The following is a 20,707-nucleotide window of genomic DNA, read 5'->3' on the forward strand; positions in this document are numbered from 1 at the left end:
TCACTGTAATAACTGTAATATAACAGGTATTTTAATAACTGTAACAGTTATTTGCATGTCAAATCATTTTTTGATATGTGTGTGTGTGTTTGTGTGATATAAATACATGGAGATACTCGTTGAGTAAATACATAAAACTTACTAGTTGCTCTTTGTTTTCATTTTCAATAATGTAGCATATTTAACCTGGTGATAAATTTGAAATCTATAGCTTTTTTTCCCTTATATGTCTTGAAATACTGTTGTATTTTTAATGTATGTGTGTATGTATTTTAGGAGCAAAGGACTTGAAAGTTGAAGATGGCGTCTCTTTGAAAGTGATACCTATTTTACCTGCCCTTAGTTATGCACTTTTAGAAGCAAAGAAATCACTTTCTGAAGAAGGAATCTCTCCAAACATCTTAGTAAAGCATAGTTTCCAAGAGCTGTACAAAGTGGACAAAAGCCTTTCTTTGATGGCCCCTCCTCAGGATGGAGTGAAAGATACTGCATCTACTGGGAAACTGCCCCATGCTTTTGACTTGCCTCCCCCGCTTGAAACGTGCCCTTCAGAGTCCTTGACTCACCTGAAGTGTTATTTTTCAGACCCTGCTGGTTATACTCTGGATCTGTCTGCTGCTTTGGACTTGTTGGCAGAGCATCCACAGTTCCCTTGCATTTCAGATGGGGTTTGTGATGCTGGATTTTCTTTAGTTATGACACCAGATCCTGAATTTCTTGATTCAGAGATGGAAATAAGAAAAGAAACGGAAACAGCAGAAAAGTGTGGGAGAAAGTTGAAAGTGAAGAAGAAAGCTGTGACTCCTTCTTCCAATCAGAGAGTTCAGCCGAAGAGGAAGGCTAGCACGACAGCTGTTACACTGCCAAGTAAGCGGGTGAGCCTGGGCCGCCCGACTTCTAAAAGAACTGTACCCAGAACTGACAGCAGGTCGTGTAACCCAACTCTAAAGCTAGTTAAAGGGCAGTTTCCTCAGAAGAGGAAAAGAGGTAAGAATAATGTATGTGATTATTAACATTACAACTTTACCACAAACCCTATTGACTGTATCCACGTGAACTAGAACTTAGCAGTGGGTTAGAAGTTGGTTAGAAATGCCATCCCCCCCCCACCCCAAGTAATTTGTATGTATATGAAAACTAGTAAACCAGTGTGATCTATATAAAAGCTGGAAACCAAAAAAAAAAAGAGAAAAATTTTAAAGGCTTGCCTATTGGAAGTTAACATTTCTCTAGTAAAGATGATTCTCATATATTAGAAAGATGACTGATTTGTTCAGGCAGGTGGTAGGAGAAAGGGGATCTTCTAAAAAACAGACATGCCACTGGCAGCGCTCACATGCAACCAGCAGCCTAAGCACCTTGAAATGGTCCAGAACCCAGTTTCTAGTTTTTTGTGTTACTGGGTTTTTGTTTGGCTTGGTTTTGGTTTTTGTTGCTTTTTGTCTTTTTAGACAGGATTTGGCTGTCTTGGAACTCTCTTTGTAGACCAGGCTGGCCTCAAACACAGGCTGCGTCCTGCACGCTGGGATTAAAAGGGTATGCCATCACACCCAGCTTGTGTTAACGGTTTTTAAAGGATCACCCGCATTTTATAAACTGCTAAAATGTTGTGGCCTAGAAACAAACAGAACTTCACGTGTGGTTTTGGTACCCCTTAAAATTGAAAATCATTTTTCAAAGTTACTTTGAAGTTTTAAATTTAATTGGGGGTGGTGCCCACAGAAACCAGAAGATGACATCAGACCCTGGACACTTAGAGCTACCTGTTACCCAGATGCTGGGAATCCAACACTGGTGTGCCAACTCTCCGTCTTCAAAACTTAGTAACAGATACACTTCAGTCCGCAGAGCCAATCATATAACTTATATGGTATCATCTCAAGTTATGTTTACTGTATTTTCTCCAAAACGAGGGAACTATAGTGTTTTTTATGAGAGCTCCTAAGCAAAGGGGTCAGCCAAGGTTCCCATTCATACAGACATCTATCATCTCTGACTCTGGTGCTCTAAGACTTGGAAAATTTAAGGCAGAGATTATATGGCCAGAAGTACACTTTCTGGTCCTTGATGGAAAATGTTTGCCAACCTTTAGTCGGTTTTCTGTTTTTAATAAGGAAATGTTAATGCCTAAAAAAAGCGTGTAGAATATACTACTGACCAAGATCTGAGTGTTAAATTGGACCCTGTGATTTAACCACTAGTCATTTCTCTGCCTTGTACTTTCCTTTTGAAATCTTTTAATGGTATCCCAGAACTCTCTAATTTATTTCCTATTATTAAGACCTTCCTCAAAGAAAATAAAGGGAAGGGTTATGCTGATAAGTTTCTGGGTCACTTTCACACATAAACTTAGAACTGTCTTTTTCTGCATAAGGTGCAGAAGTGTTGGCTGCACAAATTGTACAGAAAACCAGACTAGAGAGAAAAAAACAAGAAGTGTCTGTATCTAAAGATGCTCCAGTGCCTGCAAATGCTAAAAGGGCAAAGAAGCAAGAGAAGTCGCCAGGTAGAATTGCCTCACAGCCTAAGCCACCCGTGAAAAAGTCTCCACAAAAACGGAAGGTAAATGTAGCAAGAGGCCGTCGGAATACCAGAAAGCAGCTCCAACCTGGTAAGAAACCCTCTTGGAATATATAATAGCAGTTGAAATACCCCAATAACTTTAGTCCATATTGCAAATAATTTGGTTTCTTTTTTCTTGTAAGTTTTAGATTTATGCATATAAGTTTTATTTGCATGTATGTATATGCATCATGTGTGTGTATTGCTTGTGAGGGCCAGAAGAAGGGGTCTGGTCCCCTAGAACTAGATTTAGCCATATGTGTGAGCCATCATGTGGGTGCTAGAAACTGAACTCAGATTCTCTGCCACATGCTTTGAACCACTAAGCTATCCCTATCTCTGTTTCTTAGTTGTACTATTTACTTAAAAGAAAAATAACTTAAAGTTAAATTGCTGCTTTTTACACCACTAGATTGTTGACAGGTTTGAGCAAAATACTCTTTAATTTAGAAAACTAAGATTCAGACAGTAGCCTCTACTTTAATTTTAAACATGAATTTTATAAGTTGAAGTATAAACATCCATATTTATGACTAAATATGCTTGCAAGTATCTGTTAGTGTTTTATAATCAGTTACAAAAGGCTGTAAGGGTGTCAGAAAATAAATATAAGTAGTAGTCAAAACTATTTCTTTAAAAGATGGAATTTTAAGGTATTTTACTTTTGATAAACTTATGTACATAAGCTAAAAGCTGAGTGTATTATTCCTATATTTCTGTCTGCTAGAAATTAGTTCTCCCCACAGTTACCTGGCAACAGCAATATAGGCCTGGCCCACTATAAAAGGGACTTCTTGGCCCCTCCTCCCTCTCTTACCCCCCCCCCCCCCCCCTTCTCGCCCTCTTGCTACAAAAAATAAAAGCCAGCTGAAACATGACTGGGCTGATCTATAGTATTTTAACTTTTTCCTGTCTGAATAAAATGAATGCTCAAGTCAGGTTTGTTTGTTTGTTTGTTTTTCCTTTAACTATCCATTTTCTATCCTTTTAAAAGTTTGTGATACAGTTTTTTATTTCCTGAATTATTACTTGGCAGTATTATTATCTTTGTCTTAATACAGATTATCATTGTTGCACTTTTAAATTTATGTGTGTAAGTGTTTTGCCAACGTATGTATCTGTGTCTCACATACATGCCTGGTACTCAGTGAAGACAGAAAAGGGCATCACATCGATCTCCTGGTACTGACGTTATATACAGGTGTAAACTGCTGTGTAGGTGCTTAGATTTGAACCCACGTTTTCTAGGAAGAGTAGACAACGCTCTTAACATTTGAACCATTTTTCTCACCCCCATTGTTTTATACATATATGTATATGTATATATCTATCTATTTTTTTTTTTTTTTGAGGCAGGGTTTTTCTGTGTAGCCCTGGCTGTCCTGGAGAACTCACTCTGTAGAACAGGCTGGCCTTGAACTCAGAAACCCGCCAGCCTCTGCCTCCCAAGCGCTAGGAATAAAGGTGTGCGTCACCACCACCCAGCCATTGTTATATTTTTAATTGATTGAGAATATGTAACAAGTCAATAATTGTTTTAAATAATACATTCTTATACTATTCTTAACACCAGTAGTCATTATCATACTGGCCATAACTTACAGGTGATACTCTATATAAAAATGGATGAGTGTATAGAAACTATAATGTTAACAGAAGTAGACCAAAGTCAGTGTCAGTTAAGTACATTAGGTCATAAAATAAATTCAATGTTTCCAATGTATCTAGAGAGCCATCAGGAAAATTCTCTGCTTTGGCCCCCTTTCTGCCCTAGCACTCTTAGGGTTTTTTTGTTGTTGTTGTTTTGTTTTTCGAGACAGGGTTTCTCTGGGTAGCCCTGTCTGTCCTGGAGCTCACTTTGTAGACCAAGCTGGCCTGGAACTCAGAAATCCGCCTGCCTCTGCCTCCGAAGTGCTGGGATTAAAGGCGTGCCCCACCACCACCTGGCTTTTTTTTTTTTTTTTTTAAGTTTTAAACAGCTAAGCTGTGTTTGATAAATTTTTCCTCCAACACTCTTCTCATTCCAAATGCTACATGGTGGATCAGAGGTTTTTCTCTCCTTAAATGCAACACTTAATTAAATGTATAAACTGCCCTTTTGTAGGCAGGTTGTTGATTCATTTCACACCTCCTGTGATTGAGGATAAAGACTTCATTTGGCTTTTCTCTACATCCAGAAAGAAAATGCCTTGATTGCTAGTAGTAAAGTTTTAAATGTAAAATGAATGATGACTACTCACCGCTTTTGCAATGTTTTATACCTTTCATAAAGCTAAACATCTCTATTTTCAACTCGGTTTTTGGCAAGTGGTTTCTGAGAAATTGTGCTAGCAAATTATATAATACATATTTCAAATTTCTAAATTACACTTTAACTATTTGTAAGCACATTGTAGACACTCTGGTGTTTGGTTTTTCCATCTTTCCGTAAATCTGTTGAATTGACTATTAATTTTCACTTAAGATATAGGAATATGCACGTCATTCTAAGAACAAACATTACATCTGTTCTTTTATGTTTTATTCTGAAGCTGAAAAAGAAATTGCTTTACATCTTCAATCAGAAATTTCATCAGATGGTCAAAAAGATGGACTTTACCTAAGTACATCTCAACAAGAAAGTATTGCAATGATTCCTAAAGGTCCTCCTGAAAACTCAGTTATCAGCTGTGACTCCCAGGCCCTAAATATGTTAGCTGATCTGGCATTAAGTTCTGCTGCTTCTTCTATACCATCTTGTAAGCCCAGGAACCTTCCCTGCTTCTCTGATTTGCCAGGAAACAGTGTTTTACTCACTAAAGAAAATCCATTGCTTGGTGCCTCTGACCATGAATATCATAAGGGAGTTAAAAGTCAAAAAGCTGTACTACTGCCTAAACCATACTCTGATGAGAAGATTAGTTCAGAGTCAGATATAACGCGTAGCCAAGAAGAAAACTTGGTACCTTGTGCTCAGCCTCTTGCTACTGCCCAGCCAGCACCCCATGCAGAAGCCCGGGAATTGTCAGATGCAAGTCAGAACTCTGTTGTTGTGGAACATTCCTATGCCTTGCTCCTTGCTGAGCAGTCACAGAAACATCTGCATCAGAGAAAGCTACCAAGTCCTGCTTTTGTAAAGAATGGGATAAAGGGCCCTGAACCTGGAACACCTGTAGGAAAGGTCATGCCATTTCGGCATCTACAGAACACCTCCCCCCTACAAAAGCATTCTGAAGATTCATTGATGAAGCACAAAAGTCTGTTTGTATCGTCCACCCTTAAAGAGTTTTTTTGCTCTCATACTGTTCTTAAATGTGATGGCTCCTTTAAAATTACTTTCAAATGTGAAGGAGAGTATGTATTCAGCTTAGATAGCAAATACACCAGCAACCCATTGGAGAAAACTGTTCTGAGAGCATTACATGGGTAAGTATGTGGGATACAGGTTTTTGTTGACATCCTTAAAAATATTAAGACTAATGGCTAACTTTGGGGAAGGATAAAATATTATAAAGCCATAATATAATAATGTCAAGTGTCTGTTTACTGAGAGTTGACAATTTCAGGTTTTGCCACTGTTGATGACCACATGAAGAACTTTAAATTTAATCTTGTAAATGGATTTTCATTTACAATGTGTGTTAATCAAATAGGAGTGAATTATTTTTAAATAAATGATTCTATAAGTCTTCCCTAAGAATGTGGTGGTAGCACACATCGGTAATCCCAGCACCTTGGGGGCAGAGGCCAGTGGATCTTTTTAAGTTTAAAAACACCTTCATCTACAAAGGAAGTTCAAGAACAGTCAGGGCAATAAGAGAAACCCTGTCATTCATAAAAAAAAAAAGCAAAACAAAAAAGAGGATGGAGTCATGGCAACAATAATAGATTTATTAGCATTACAGTTTTCTGGAGCTTAAATTAAAATGGCTTTCTTAGTTACTTCCTTTTGTGACCTGGAATAAGTATGTGCTTCTAGGCAGTGATTCTCAGTTCATTGTATATACAGCTCACTTAGAAATCTCATTGAGCTGCAGGTTCTGGTGCATTCTGGGGTCTATATCACAAGTTTCAAGATGTCAGTGGTAGGTTAGACTGGATAGTGGGTTTTTCTGTTTTTTTTTTTTTTGTTGTTGTTGTTCATTTGTTTTTGTTTTTTTGTATTTTATTTGTAAGTACACTGTAGCTGTCTTCAAACGCACCAGAAGAGGTAGTCAGATCTCATTACAGATGGTTGTGAGCCACCATGTGGTTGCTGAGATTTGAACTCAGGACCTTTGGAAGAGCAGTCAGTGCTCTTAACCTCTGAGCCATCTCACCAGCCCCTAGATTGTGGTTTTTGAGTATGGGTTTAATGGAAGCTATGTCCTGAGGGTTATTAATATATTACTAGGCTTTTGCAATGACTTGTCCACCATAATAAATTATAGCTATTATTAGCAAGAAGAATTAACACTACGGAATGTCATCCAGCATTTGTGAATCATTTTATATTAACTAAATGGCATTCCACATTACAAGATTTCTCTCTTTTCATGGTTTCACACAGGTAGTTGACTTCCTAATTAGACTGAATCCTGTATAACTGTAGCGTAACTGTAACTATGCAGTTCTCTTAACTCCAGTTCAGCCTAATTCAGCCTTCTGCTGTCTTTTGCCCAAGGCCAGAAATGTTTTGTATCTTTCCTTATAGTTTCACAACACTATTTAGAACTAAAATCTGAAAATAATATAGTTTTTATTACTACATTGCCCAGAGAATATTGTAATCATTATACTTTTCCAACTATTTTAAGAGACACAAAAACTAAGTGAACTAGCCATTCTCAGCCAGACTAAAGTGATAAGAACCGGGAGAGTTGCTAGAACTGTTAGTGCCGTAATGAAGACTGTCTCCAGAGTGTGTTTGGGCGATATGAAAGACAAATGCTACACTGAGAGTCAAGAGACCCAGCTGTTCTTCCATATAAGTTTTGTGATTTGAAATAAGTCACTTAATGTTCTTGATCCTTGGTTTTCTTCTCTTTAAAGTGAATGAGTTATACTTCATAATTATTTGTTAAATTTACTCTTATATTTTATATTTGTAATTTTGAAATGAGCACAAAAGTTATTGATAAAGGAACTTGTTTATGGTAGTTAGCTAAAAGTAGCATTATTTTTTGCATTTTCTTTAACATCTTAGACCCTGGAACACTGATTTGCCTGAAAATGTGGACGATGTGAAACTTTTACTTCATATATGGGTAGCTCTGTTCTACAGCAAAAAGAACAAAGTCATCGGGTCACCTCGAAAGGTAGTAGAACACAAAAACCCAGCAAAATATGTATGCATAAATAGGCCTTTAGAATCTTTGGATCACAGTGAAATTGAGGCCTTTTCCAATGTGGAAAGACCCTCTGTTGAAGGGTCTGTAGACCCTCTGTTGGAGACTAAGGAAACACACATTGGTCATGCCACCAATATGACCTTTCCTGGACCTAACCGCGTACTTCCTTTCATTAATCCACCAACTACCAGAGACTTGGAACTCTGTGTACAGAATGACCAGAAAGAAGTATTTACAGGGGAGTGTCACCTGGATACTTCAGGAAACCAGAATTTCATCTATTCTTGTAATACTGAGGTGAGATGCTATTTTAAATGCTGGTATTATTTTTTTGATGAATTTTATTTCAGGGGAAAAAAATGGGTCTTCCAACTAAGTAAAGTATTTTAATTCATCAAACTTAATCTTTATAAAGTGTTCTCTCATTGTCCACAGCTAGGTTTTTGTTGTTGTTGTTTTTGTTTGTTTTTTCAAGACAGGGTTTCTCTGTATAGCCTTGGCTGTCCTGGAACTCACTTTGTATGTAAACCAGACTAGCCTCGAACTCAGAAATCCACCTGCCTCTGCCTCCCGAGTGCCGGGTTTAAAGCCGTGCGCCACCACGCCCGGCTCACAGCTAGGTTTTATCTACCATCTTAATTGAGTAAGAGAAAGGAATCCAATATGTAGGAACCCAGCTTGTCACTTATTAGCAGTATTATTTGGGGCAAAGTACTTACTCTGAACTTGTTTTAAGAGAAGTGACTAAATAGGGATAGTTTAGTGGATAAATTGCTTGTTTTGTAAATATATGGACCTGAGTTCAAGTCTGAGTTCAAATCACCCATGTCCCAGGCATGGTACTGTGCATCTATAACCACAGCGCTAGGTGAATAGGCAGGGGTACAGACAGATTAATCCCTGGGGCTTACTGACCCTGGCATATTCAGTGGGCCAGGAGAGAAAATACAAGGTAAATAAAACCTGAAGAACAGCAACTAAAATTGACCTCTGACCTACACACATGCACCACAGGAACACACACAGATAACACGGATCAAATATTAGTAATATTAGTAGTGCTTTGGTAGACTTTGATAAAACAGACTAAAATAGACTATGTTTGAATTAGTTTGGAAAGCAGATAATTGAGTTCTACCATACCACACCTTTAAAGAAAAGTCATTTGTGGATATTTTTTGTTTTGTTTTGTTTTGTTTTTTTGTTTTTTTGAGACAGGGTTTCTCTGTGTAGTCCTGGCTGTCCTGGAACTCACTTTGTAGACCAGGCTGGCCTCAGACTCAGAAATTGGCCTGCCTCTGCCTCCCAAGTGCTGGGATTAAAGGCATGTGCCACCACGCCCAGCTAGGGATACTTATTTTCTAAGTATGGAAAGCATACTTTGTTTTACTCCTTCACTTTCAGCCAGGCCAGATAATCTATCATAAATAAGAAAGTGGTAACAAATTTTCTAAAGCTCATGACCCAGGTGTAGTCTAGAATGATAGCTTGAATGGCACCTACAGAACTTGTTTTCACATTGGGAAGTGTTCCAAGCTCTTTACTCATAGAAACTCCGTTAATTTTGAAACAAGGCAAGTAAAGTGAGAACTGTTAGCTTGGGCTGGAGAGATGGTTCAGTGGTTAAGAACACCTGATGCTCTTCCACTGAACTCTTGGTGTATGCACAGATACACACAAATTAAATAGATAAATAAGTGAGTGAGTGAATGAATGAATGAATAAATAAAAGGTGTTAGCTTACTTATTAAACTATGATCAAGAGACTGAGGCTAAAGAAATTGTCTAACGTTCATTATAAGTTGCAAAACCAAGATTTAGATCCAAACGATCTATTTGTTTCTGTTTCAGTATCTTTGGATATAATTATATGCACATCTGATGAATATTTTCTATATAAGTAAATTTTTTTTCTAAAAAATAGGTTAAAAAAATTTTGTCCTGTTTTCAAGGATGTAAATAAAATTGGATTAAAAGCAACTATATGTTAGAATAACAAAATACTTAGGCAGGTTTCACTATGTAGGTTTATGTTTCTTATGAAGTGCCTTTTTGTTAAGGCAGAATCATTTTTGTTGTTTTCACAGTTTTTCCGTGATTTGGTTCCAAGACTCTGTGTAGCCCTGGCTATCCAGGAAATCACTCTGTAGAACAGGCTGTCCCTAAATTCGGAGTTTTACCAGCCCCTGCCCCTGTTATCTAAGTGCTGGGATAAAAGCGTGTGTCACCAGGACTTTGCTTGACAGAAATAATTTAATGAGACAATTACCAGCCTTAATTTTAGGAGTGATTTTTTTTTTTTTTTTCGAAACATAAAATAAAATATAAAAGGCTGGTGAGATGGCTCAGTGGGTAAGAGCACCCGACTGCTCTTCCAAAGGTCTGGAGTTCAAATCCCAGCAACCACATGGTGGCTCAAAACCATCCATAACGAGATACTCTTCTGGAGTGTCTGAAGACAGCTACAGTGTACTTACATATAATAAATAAATAAATCTTTAAAAAAAATAAAATAAAATATAAAGAAGGGTAATTACAATGGCTCACCAGGTAAAAATATTTGTCATCTTAAGTCCCACAACCTAACTTTGATCCTAGAGCCCTCTGTGGAAAACAAACCAACTCGTTAGAAGTTATCCTCTTATTTCCATATATGAACCATGACAAAAGGAATAATAATTTATTATTATTATAAAAATGAAGTGTAAACCAGGCATGGCACAAGCCTGTAATCCCAGCACTTGAAATGTAAAGACAGTAGGATCAGGAGTTCAAAGCCATGTGATCCTGTCTTCAAAGAGGGGAGGGGAGAACTAAGGGCTAAATATGTCCAAAATGCATATGAAATTAAAGAATAAAAATGGTATATATTTTTCAAAGTTTAAGAGTTAAGTAAAATTATACTCAATGTTTCTGTAGAACATTCTGCTTACTAACAAATTTACTATTTGGTGAGAAAAAAATAATTAAAATGAGTAGTTTTTAATAATCTTTAGTATATACTGGTTAAATACTGAGAAATGTTCAGATTTTAGAATACTGCTCAGGCTTTACTCATTGACCATCACTGAAAACCCCACACGGGTTAATTCAATATATGAAACTTAAGTCTCATGTCAGCACTTAGAAGGCTTTCATAATAGCATTCTGGGTTCTAGATTTTCAGATGACAGATGCTCGAGCTTATGCTTCTAAGAATCTTGAGAGTGAGGTGGGGTAGTGCTCTTGGGCATTAGGCCTACATATGAAAAACATGTGACTGATCTATAGCCTTCCCTTGTTCCATAAATGGACATACTGTGATGTAAAGAATATTTTAAAATAAAAGGCACTAGAAGCCAATAGCATGTTGTTTGTGGTTAGGTGTATACTTGGCCAGTTTTTTTTGTTTGTTTGTTTGTTTTTTCGAGACAGGGTTTCTCTGTGTAGCCCTGGCTGTCCTGGCACTCACTTTGTAGACCAGGCTGGCCTCGAACTCAGAAATCCACCTGCCTCTGCCTCCCGAGTGCTGGGATTAAAGGCGTGCGCCACCACGCCCGGCTACTTGGCCAGTTTTTAAGTAGGTATTATTTTAAAAATAGTCCATTGTACCTGTAGTCAAATATATGTTTATTAAATGTATATTTAGATATATATGTGATAACATAATAAATATATCAAGACTGTTGCAGCTAGCATTTCACCAAGAGGCAGAGTGTGTTTTAGAATTTTGGTTGCAGGCACGGTGTCATTGGGAGGATTGCAGTAAAGTTCTCCGGTTTCTTGTCACCAAGACTTTTCTCTCACGTTCTCCTTTTAAAACTGACATCATAGTTCCTGATTACTCGTTGTTATCTCTTTGGTTGTGTCAGAAATGTGTTTTTATGATATTTAAAACAGAAATCTTCACTTCCACCATATGCTTCTAGACATGGCAGTCTGTGTGCATAATACTCCAAATATTAATCTAAGTTCCATTTAATACTGTTTAACTCAGTCCTTTTATCACATGAAGTTATATTGATGAATTTTCTGTTGTTTTGTAGAATAAGAGGCAGTGAAGTGAAAAATAATTTTTTCCAGCTTTAAGCAAAGATACTTAAGAATTGATTAATTGATTAATTACAGCATCAGTTATTATCAGTTATTCAGAGTACATGGGATAGTAATTATTTACTATCTTGTGGGAAAGTACAAGATGTCAAGTGGTTGTATGGTGCAGTTGGAAATTACTGAAGAAAAGATTAGTTTTGGCTTTAAATGTTACCTTTTCACTAACAGCAAATTTAAAAACTACTTTTCTAATGCTCCACTTCTTAAATGACAGATGGACATTTAAATTTGGGAGTAGGATGTGTGTGTACATGTTTAAGAAAGTTCTGTGCAGACCTGGCTGGCCTCCCACTCACAGAAATCTTCTCTGCCTACCTGCCTGTCTCTGCCTTTCAAGTGTTAAAGGTACTCAGTACACCTGGCACATTTAAGATCTAGTTGACTGGTTTAATAAAATATAGAATTCTGGTCACTGAATGTTTGTTTTTTCATGCTTGTTTGTTTCTTTATTTGAAACATACTTTACTTTATAGCCAGGTACCTTGGAACTTATTCCACCCTCTGAACGCTGGAATTACAGTGACATGCCACTACCCCCACTGGAGTATAGCTAAGTGGTAGAGTGCTTACTTAATATATACAAGGATCTAAGTTCAAACTTTGCACCACAAAAAAAGGAAACAACACATCCCTACTGGGATGGGTTTATGTAGCTCTACCCTCTGTCATTTTCATATAGGTAATTTTTCTTAATCTGTGAACTCTTTTTTTAAAGAATAATTTTTGTCATTTCAGGTAACTGGAGGTAAAACCAAACAAGAATTATCAGATAAACTAGAGACTTCTAATGCTGTGCTTTCTGGTGTTGTAAGTGCCCAAAGTAATGGTACTTGTATTCCCAGTGAAGATAAAACCTGTCAGAGCACAAAGATGGTTTCTTATAATGACTCTGTCACACAAGCCACCTTGACCACAGCTTATGATGAGGCCAGCAGTGAATTGATGTGTCAGAAGTCTGTGTTCGACGACCTTGAGAACAAAGTTGATAGTGTTCACCCATCACCGCTGATAAAAACAGATGCTGTACAGGATGTTATCCAGCATAGCAGCCACATAAATAACGAATGTCAGCCCTCTGTGGAAAGGATGGAAGATAATGTGGAATGTATGATGGTTAATCTTGATCCAGTTACCCTTGCTTTTGAAAAAAATGCCAGTGTACCAATACATACAGAAGTACATACAACTGACAAACCTACAGGCTTTAATATCGAATTGGTTAAACAAGTATCCCCTGCCTCGAGTGTTCAGTATCCTATGTCCGCACTGGAAGAGGTACAAACACAAAGTTCTAGGGATGTTCCTTCTCTTGCTATGTCAGAGTATAAAGATAGTAAGTGCCTTTCTGCCTCTTCAGTAAAAAAGGAAACGCTTCCTGAGAGCCTGTGTTTATTACAGAAAGAGATTCCTTCTCTGACATCATCAGCTGATGAAGGATTGATAATGGAGGCACTCTCCTTAGTTAAAAGTTCTAGTTATTCATTAGCCAGTGATAAAACAAAGTGCCCACAAGATACCTCTCTACAGACTCAGAATGGCTTGAGCATGTCTTTAGATGAGGTTCTAGAACCATCGAAAGTTAAAGTAGTCTCATCAACCTCTGTTACCTTAAGGGAACAGCAGTCCCCTAACTGTATTCCAGCGATGAGTGATGTAGCAGGTACCTCTACAGTAATAATGAATAGTGGCAGTAGTAGTCTAAACCAAGAAAAGATTTTACAAACATTTAATTTAGTATTTCCCAAACAAACTGATCTCTCACTGAATAGGGAAGAGGTTAGCATGGAGTTGTCCGGGGAAGGTGCTGATATTAATCTAACTCTAACAATATCACCACCTATAAGCCCCGGTGAGGGGATAGCAGCTGGTGAAATTGAACAATTCCAGAGGACCCCAGTATCAAATGTAGGGCAACAGAGTAGATCTGAAATGGTTGAACCAGAAGAGGAGGAGAGACTCATAAAAAACAGAGAAATACATTCAGCTAGCTGTATGTCAGTGTATCCTGTGGAATCCAGAGAACTACTAAAAAATTGTACTCCCGAGGTTACAGAGAAAGTTAATGTCACCTTGGACTTTCCCTTTGGACCTCTAATAGAAGTGTCACCAGCCTCAAGTCCTGATCCCATAGTACAGACTGGAGACAGACAGTCGTCTCCATGTTGTTTAGAACTCCATAGCTCACAGTCTGAAAAAACTAACAAGCTCTCCCAGATTAAGTCAGGAGAAGTAACTATACCAGAAAAAGAAAGTCTTCTTCTTGGTCCTGAGAGTCCAAAGGGACAGGATAAGTTAGCTGAAGTACAAGTACAGATCTCAGCAGAAATGCTACAGATAACTAGTGCAGAAGTAGAAGGCAGAGTTAATGTGCCTGGTAAAGTAACTAAAGTCAGTGTCCCCAGTGAGCATAGTGAGAATTTATCTTTCTTAGAAAAGGTACAGTGCAATGCAGAGTTAAATAAGCTTTCCCTACCTGCCAAATATGGAGGTAATTTTAAGCCTCTTGAGAAATCAGGAAATTCATTGGAGCCAGGTTGTATGGAGAACAGAAACATGGACATAAAACACCTTGCCTTGGAGTCTAGTGTACCCTTATGTAGTCCTAGAAAAGTTGTTGAAAATAAATCTTTGACTGACACATTGGTTTCTATAACCACAAGTGAAATTGTGAATATGTCATTAAAACAGACTAGTTCTAAAAACATTAAGAAAAATGTCTGTGACAGTGATGTAAAAACAGAGGCTGATAGTAATATGCAGGCTGAGGCAGTGAACTCTGCCTCGATTGAGAAAACTGATGTTCAGGCATACTCTCATCCAGAAGTCTCAAAGTTTGTTTCTTCCTCTGACAGTGCTCAGTGCACCTATCATACAAAACCAGTAAGTGTAGAGCCAGGGTTTCAAACACAGGAAATACCAGTAGTCAGAATGGCCAGCTTACTTAAGAATATTGGAGCTGAATTACATGAAGAAAGGATGGATCTCAGTGCTACTGGACTTCAGTCTAACTCCATGTCTACAAAAGACGAACAAAAAACAATGCATGTGGTGCAGGACACAATATGTGAAGTAAAAGAGTTCTTGAATGGTGATGTTTTCTCCCAAAATGCTCAAAATGTATGTCAAAATACAGTAGACTTCAGTAAAAGTATCAGTGAAGAGCCTTCTGCTTCCTTTGTCCCAGAATTTGTTGATGCTATTTGTGGTGTCTACAAAGAACATACTTTCAGTGAAAGCCCTAACATGGTACATGAAACCAAGGCAGATGCTGAAACACTGAGCAGGAATACAGAGATAAGTATAAATGCGTCCATGTGCTGTGGACCACGTTCTGGAGCCTGTGTTCAGGATTCTCGTGATTGTAAAAGCTGCAAATTTGATGTGGAGAATTTGAGAGGTAATCGCAAAAGCCAAAAAGATGCTGTAAAAGATAGCTGTGAATCTTTCACAAGCTTAAACAACAGTGATGACACCTGGGCCTGTTCTAGCAAAATTTCAACGCTTGAGACACATATTCCACCCAGAAATCAGGAAACAGAGCCACGTCTTATCTCACCAAATAAGTGTATACCACGCTACATCCAGATCCCAGATTCTCATGGTATCCCCAAGACTTATGCTAACTTTACTATAACAAAAGAATTCAAAGATACCACAAGAAGGTTGCATAGCCTGAAGAGGCATCGGAATTTGAGTGCAAACTGCAACCTTCTCAGCTCCTGGATTAGCACCTGGCATGTGACAGATGACCTTACTCAGAATACATTAGACCTAGAGTACTTGCGTTTTGACCATAAGCTAAAACAAACAAAGAAGGGAGATTCTCAACACTCTTCCTTCCCTAAGGAATCGCTCGTCCAAACCTCAGTTGGAACATCCCCTTCCACACAAACATCTGAGGCCTCAGGTCTACATCTTCCACCCGAGAACAGATGCCCCATTCTGGTGACAGTTGTACGCGCAGACACCAGGCAGCAGAGTCATCACAGAAGAGGCTACTCACCCAGCAGTCTCGACAGTTCTTCCTCTTTTTGGAAGAAAAAATGTAGTCAAAGTAGAAATCTTAAAAATTCTGAAAGAAGTCAGACTGTTCCATTCCACCTCAATAAACTGAAATACAACAGTACTTTAAAAGAATCTAGAAATGATATTTCACTTATTCTAAATGAATATGCTGAATTTAATAAGATAATGATGAATAGCAACCAAATTGTTTCCCAAGATGAAGAATTAAATGTAGCTTCTGCAGAAGCTGTGTTCCAGGAGGCATACCAGCCAAGACAGACAGTATCCTATGAAGATGTGATCACAGACTTGTGTGCTACTCTGCATGTCAAACTAAAAGGAGTTGCAAGAGAGGCTTGTAAGAGCCCTTTCTGGTTCTACCTCGTTGAAACAGAAGATAAGTCATTCTTTTTGAGAACAAAGGTAAATACTAGCTTACTCTATATACTACATTATCTTCTCAGTTTATTTTAGAAGTAAGAAACTTGGAAGTTTGGGCTTATAAAGAAATGGGATGGGATGGGATGGGATATATAGTTTTTAATCCTGTGTACTACATGGCAGGTGTTGTCAATAACTCAAATGGAACAGAAATTCCAGTGGGGCAAAAGTGAAAAGGCTAATGGTGAATCAAGACAAATGACGGCATCCCCAATGTCAGACTTTGACCATGGTTACATTAGTTTTCAGTGACCACATTCTTACCTTACCATTCAATTTTCTTTTAAGAGAAAAATTATATTCCACTATTTGCACTGCCTTAGAAATAGGATTTCCTTTTTTTAAACGTATTGTTAAATATTTTTGTTTGGTTTGTATTGAGATGTGTTCCTAAGTAGCTGAGGCTGGCCTAGAGCTCATAATTTTTCCTCAGTCTCCCAAGTGCCAAGAATATATACATCACCATTCCCAGCTGGTTGCTTGATTTTAATATATAAAAATAGTTGTCCCTGGGCATGGTGGCACATACCTTTAATCCCAGCACTTGGAGGCATAGATAGCTGGATCTCTCAATTTGAGGCCAGCCTGGTCTACATAGTGCATTCCAGGGCAGCCAAGGTTATAGAGAGAGACTTTTTGTCTCTGTACAAGTACTTTTAAGTAACAGCTGTCTGTAAATCTTTCAGAGCATTCTAAAGAAAGGAGGCCATATAGAAATTGAACTTCTGGATTTCTGTCAAGCTTTTCACAGAGAAAATGAGACACTATTAGTTATCATTAAAAATGAAGACATCATTTCACATTTGCATCAAGTAAGTTTGTGTTCTAGGCACTGACACTGTTCTGTAGTATCATGAGTCGTCATTGCTATTCTGTGTAGAGGTATAGCCGACAGACTTCATTGATCGTTTAGTGGGAAGATACTCCCTGAGAGCACAGGGTGGAACTCTAGAGAATCACCAAGGTTCTGTAGGGCAGGTTGATAGTGTGTTAACTGAGGGAGAACTATGAAAAGAGGTACTTCATGTCTGACTGTAAGAAAATCATGCTTTGAAAGGACTTCTGTAATATTTACCTGCTAGTTGACAAATAGTTGTTTGCCCAAGAAGCAGTTTGGACAGTGGATAGGTAAATATTTCTATTGTCAGTAGGTGTGCTGCGTGAGCCTGGTCTTCCCCCGTGCACCCGCACTCGCGGTTTCTTCCCACCCTGCCGCTCCCGCCCTTGCCCATCCCTCCAACCCCGGTCCTAACCGCCTCTTCCTCAGTCTTTCCTGGTCCGGTGCCCCGTGGGAACCCATCGCACCCCTGTGGCTCCTGGGGGTGGGCGCGTCCGGATCTATTCTGGTCGAGGTGGTGATTGAAGTTGTGCGCGCACCGAGGTGGCGGTCGGAATCCCACGGCCGCGGGGTTGTGGTGGGGTGGCGGTCAACCAGGGCCGGGTGGTCGCCCTGCAGGGGTCGTCCGTGTGTGTGGGGTCGTGTGGGGGAGAGCCTTGTGGGTTTGGCACCACGGGTAAGCTGGAAGCAGAGTGAGTTTGAATCACCTAGCTATTTATAGGTCCCCTGAACATCAGTCACGTTCTTCTCTCATGAACCATTTCTAAAGTCCTCTTTTTAATTAATTTTGGTGAAGAAATGGCCACTCATGAGAAGGTCAGAACCACTCTTCGTTTCAAAGTTGTCGGTTAGTGATCTTGGCTAAAGATACCTTATTTTCAGCTGTTCAGGGTCATTGAAGTCCATGGGAATGTTGTTGCCTGCATGTGCCTTTCCTTATGGAAGTCCCTTTATGTCATAACAGATTCCTTCTCTACTGAAGCTAAAGCATTTCCCCAGTGTCGTCTTTGCTGGAGTGGACAGCCCTGAAGACATTATAAATGACACCTATCAAGAGCTGTTTCGATCAGGCGGCTTTGTGGTATCAGATGATGTCATACTAGAAAGTTTAACATTAGGTTAGTCTTTAATTTTGAAATCTAATTAGGTCAGATTCTCTTCTTCCAGTGACATGCTGTTTCATCAAAAAGAAAGCACTTACTATATATTGAGGGCTTAATTTGTGACAATTGCTGCACTACATGCTTTTACTATAGTAATTCAATTGATGGACGTTTATGTTCATAGCTATTGTGAACAGAGTCCAATAAACATGTAACACAAGCTGGATACCAAGGCCTTGCATATATAACCCTGGTGTATTATAACTGGTTCATTTGGGAACTATATTTCTAGAGTTTGCAGAGAAATTTAGACCAATTATTAAATTGTTCAGATTTCAGTTCCTTCCACAGTGAAAGTTCTTTTCCTCACTTACATGCTCATATTGTGGTCATTTGTCTTCCTGATGAATGCTGTTCTGTGCTGCAATGAATCTGAAAAAGTGGTGGCAATCTCTATTCCCTAATGGCAAATGTGCACTGATCATGCTATAAAATGATCTTTGCCATTATAGCATGACCAGATAGAATAGTTTGTGGAGTCACTGATGTTGCCCAGCCTTATAAGGTGGAGACAAATGTCTGGTTGTTCATAAGTGCAATGGACCTTGCAACAAGAACTGAGATACATCTTCTCTTGCTTAACTTACTCTACAGTTCAACTGAAGGAAATTCTCAAAATCCTAGAGAAACTAAATGAAAACGGCAAATGGAAGTGGCTGCTTCACTACAGAGAAAGTAAAAATCTCAAGGAAGACGTCAGGTCAGTGTGTGTGAAGGGTGCAGGAGCCCTGGTCCAGTGTTTGATGTGTAACTCAAGCACCACAGCCAGAAAGTAGTGTTAGCATGGGAGTCACATTCCTAAGGTTTATGTCTGCTGGTTAGCTTTGGGATTTGGTTTTTATAGTAGAGCATTCAGTACAAAGTATTTATAGCAACATTTTGAGTCAGGATTAAAAAACACCCACAGTTAAGTCAGGTTCTGCTGCCATAAGCTGCAGACATATGGTGAGCAGTAAGCTTAGTGCTAGTGCTTTTTGTGGGTACTTATTCCTATATTGAGTTGTCAGGGTTTAACAGATTAACAGGAGGCAAGTCACCTTAATCTAAAGCAATGATCTGTTACATGTGTGTGGTATATGCCCGTGTTTGTGTAGGTTGCCGAGTCGTGCATGGAGCTTGGCCTATATCAGATGTCTTCTGTCACTGTCCAACATATGTTTTGAGAGGTCACATTAACCATGGAACTCATCTATTGCAGCAGGCTGGTTGGCTAGCCAGTGAGCCTGTCACCCTGGGTGTGTGCTATGACACCTGGCATTTTCTGTGGTCACATCCTTATGCTTACCCAGCAGGTTCTTTGCTAACTGACCACATATCCCTAGCATTGATCGCATCAAGGCCGTGGGGGTTTTCTGGGCTTTTTTGTTTGTTTTAAGAAAATTAATTTTGACTATTGCTATTAGGCATGGCAACACACAATGTGATCTCAGCACTGTGGGCAAAGCAGAGGGAAATCTCAAACTGAAGGCCAACCTGAACTGTGCAGCAAGACATTCCTTTCTGCAACTGCTTATAGGTTTAAATATAATAAGTGGAAATGTCCACTAAGTCTAGTGAGAAAGTGGTTCTATTTGTGTGACTGCCTAAGAACTTCGAAGTTGCCAACATAAATGGTTGAAGTGGCAGAAGCTACATGGGTTGTGACTTGGGCCTTGGAATGAGGCCCAAGGTTACAATCTATTTTCAAAGCTAATCAGGTCATTGAATACAAGATTAAGAAAAAAGCACAGGCTTGTTGACCAAGTGTTTTAATACAACTACTTAAAATGAAAGACATTTAGAGATGGTTCTATAGTTAAGAGAGATGACTCAAATTCAGTTCCCTGCATGGCCTAAACTGCTTCTAAAACTAGGTCCAGGAAAGCAAACACCCTCTTCTGGACTCTTAGGGTGCCTGCATTCACGTGTATACCTTTTCAACCTCAAATACACAATTTAAAATGAATTTTAAGCAAGAAAAGGTACTAACATTTCTTTGTATATTACAGGGTAGATTCAATTGCACATAAAAAGAATCTAATTCTAAAGTCATATCAGAGTGTAAATATCATTGACTTACTTCATTATCACAACTGTGATTCTCCATCATCAACAAAAGCTGAAATTTTTAAATGCTTGTTAAACCTGCAAATTCAACATATCAGTGCCAGGTTTGCTGTCTTCCTAACAGGTAAATATAAGCTAAATTGTAATCTTCACTACTCAGCCAATGCTACCCCAGGACAGCTGTAGAAATATCCTTCCTAATTAGTTATTGAATGCCTTAGATACATGGGAATGGTGCCCATAGCTAGTAG

The 20,707-nt window shown here is 38.7% G+C and overlaps 1 protein-coding gene across 9 annotated transcripts in view; it reads left to right on the forward strand.

The window, feature by feature from the left end:
• The window catches only part of Tasor2 (transcription activation suppressor family member 2), a 43,893-nt gene that overhangs the window by 21,414 nt on the left and 1,772 nt on the right, over positions 1-20,707 (forward strand). For 6 of the 9 annotated variants that reach the window (XM_021180236.3, XM_021180237.2, XM_085831311.1 and 3 more), the window contains 9 exons: positions 277-987; positions 2,375-2,611; positions 5,094-5,967; positions 7,727-8,168; positions 12,699-16,391; positions 17,096-17,221; positions 18,212-18,365; positions 19,005-19,110; positions 20,399-20,580. In XM_021180236.3, coding sequence (XP_021035895.1) covers positions 277-987; positions 2,375-2,611; positions 5,094-5,967; positions 7,727-8,168; positions 12,699-16,391; positions 17,096-17,221; positions 18,212-18,365; positions 19,005-19,110; positions 20,399-20,580 — 6,525 coding nt within the window. The remainder of the gene's footprint in view (positions 1-276; positions 988-2,374; positions 2,612-5,093; positions 5,968-7,726; positions 8,169-12,698; positions 16,392-17,095; positions 17,222-18,211; positions 18,366-19,004; positions 19,111-20,398; positions 20,581-20,707) is intronic. The other 3 variants (XM_029468634.2, XM_021180243.2, XM_029468633.2) reach the window with 2 other exon arrangements.

The sequence above is a fragment of the Mus caroli genome, unplaced genomic scaffold, assembly GCF_978045245.1.
Source record: "Mus caroli unplaced genomic scaffold, Mus_caroli_1 scaffold_15, whole genome shotgun sequence".
Lineage (NCBI taxonomy): Eukaryota > Metazoa > Chordata > Mammalia > Rodentia > Muridae > Mus > Mus caroli.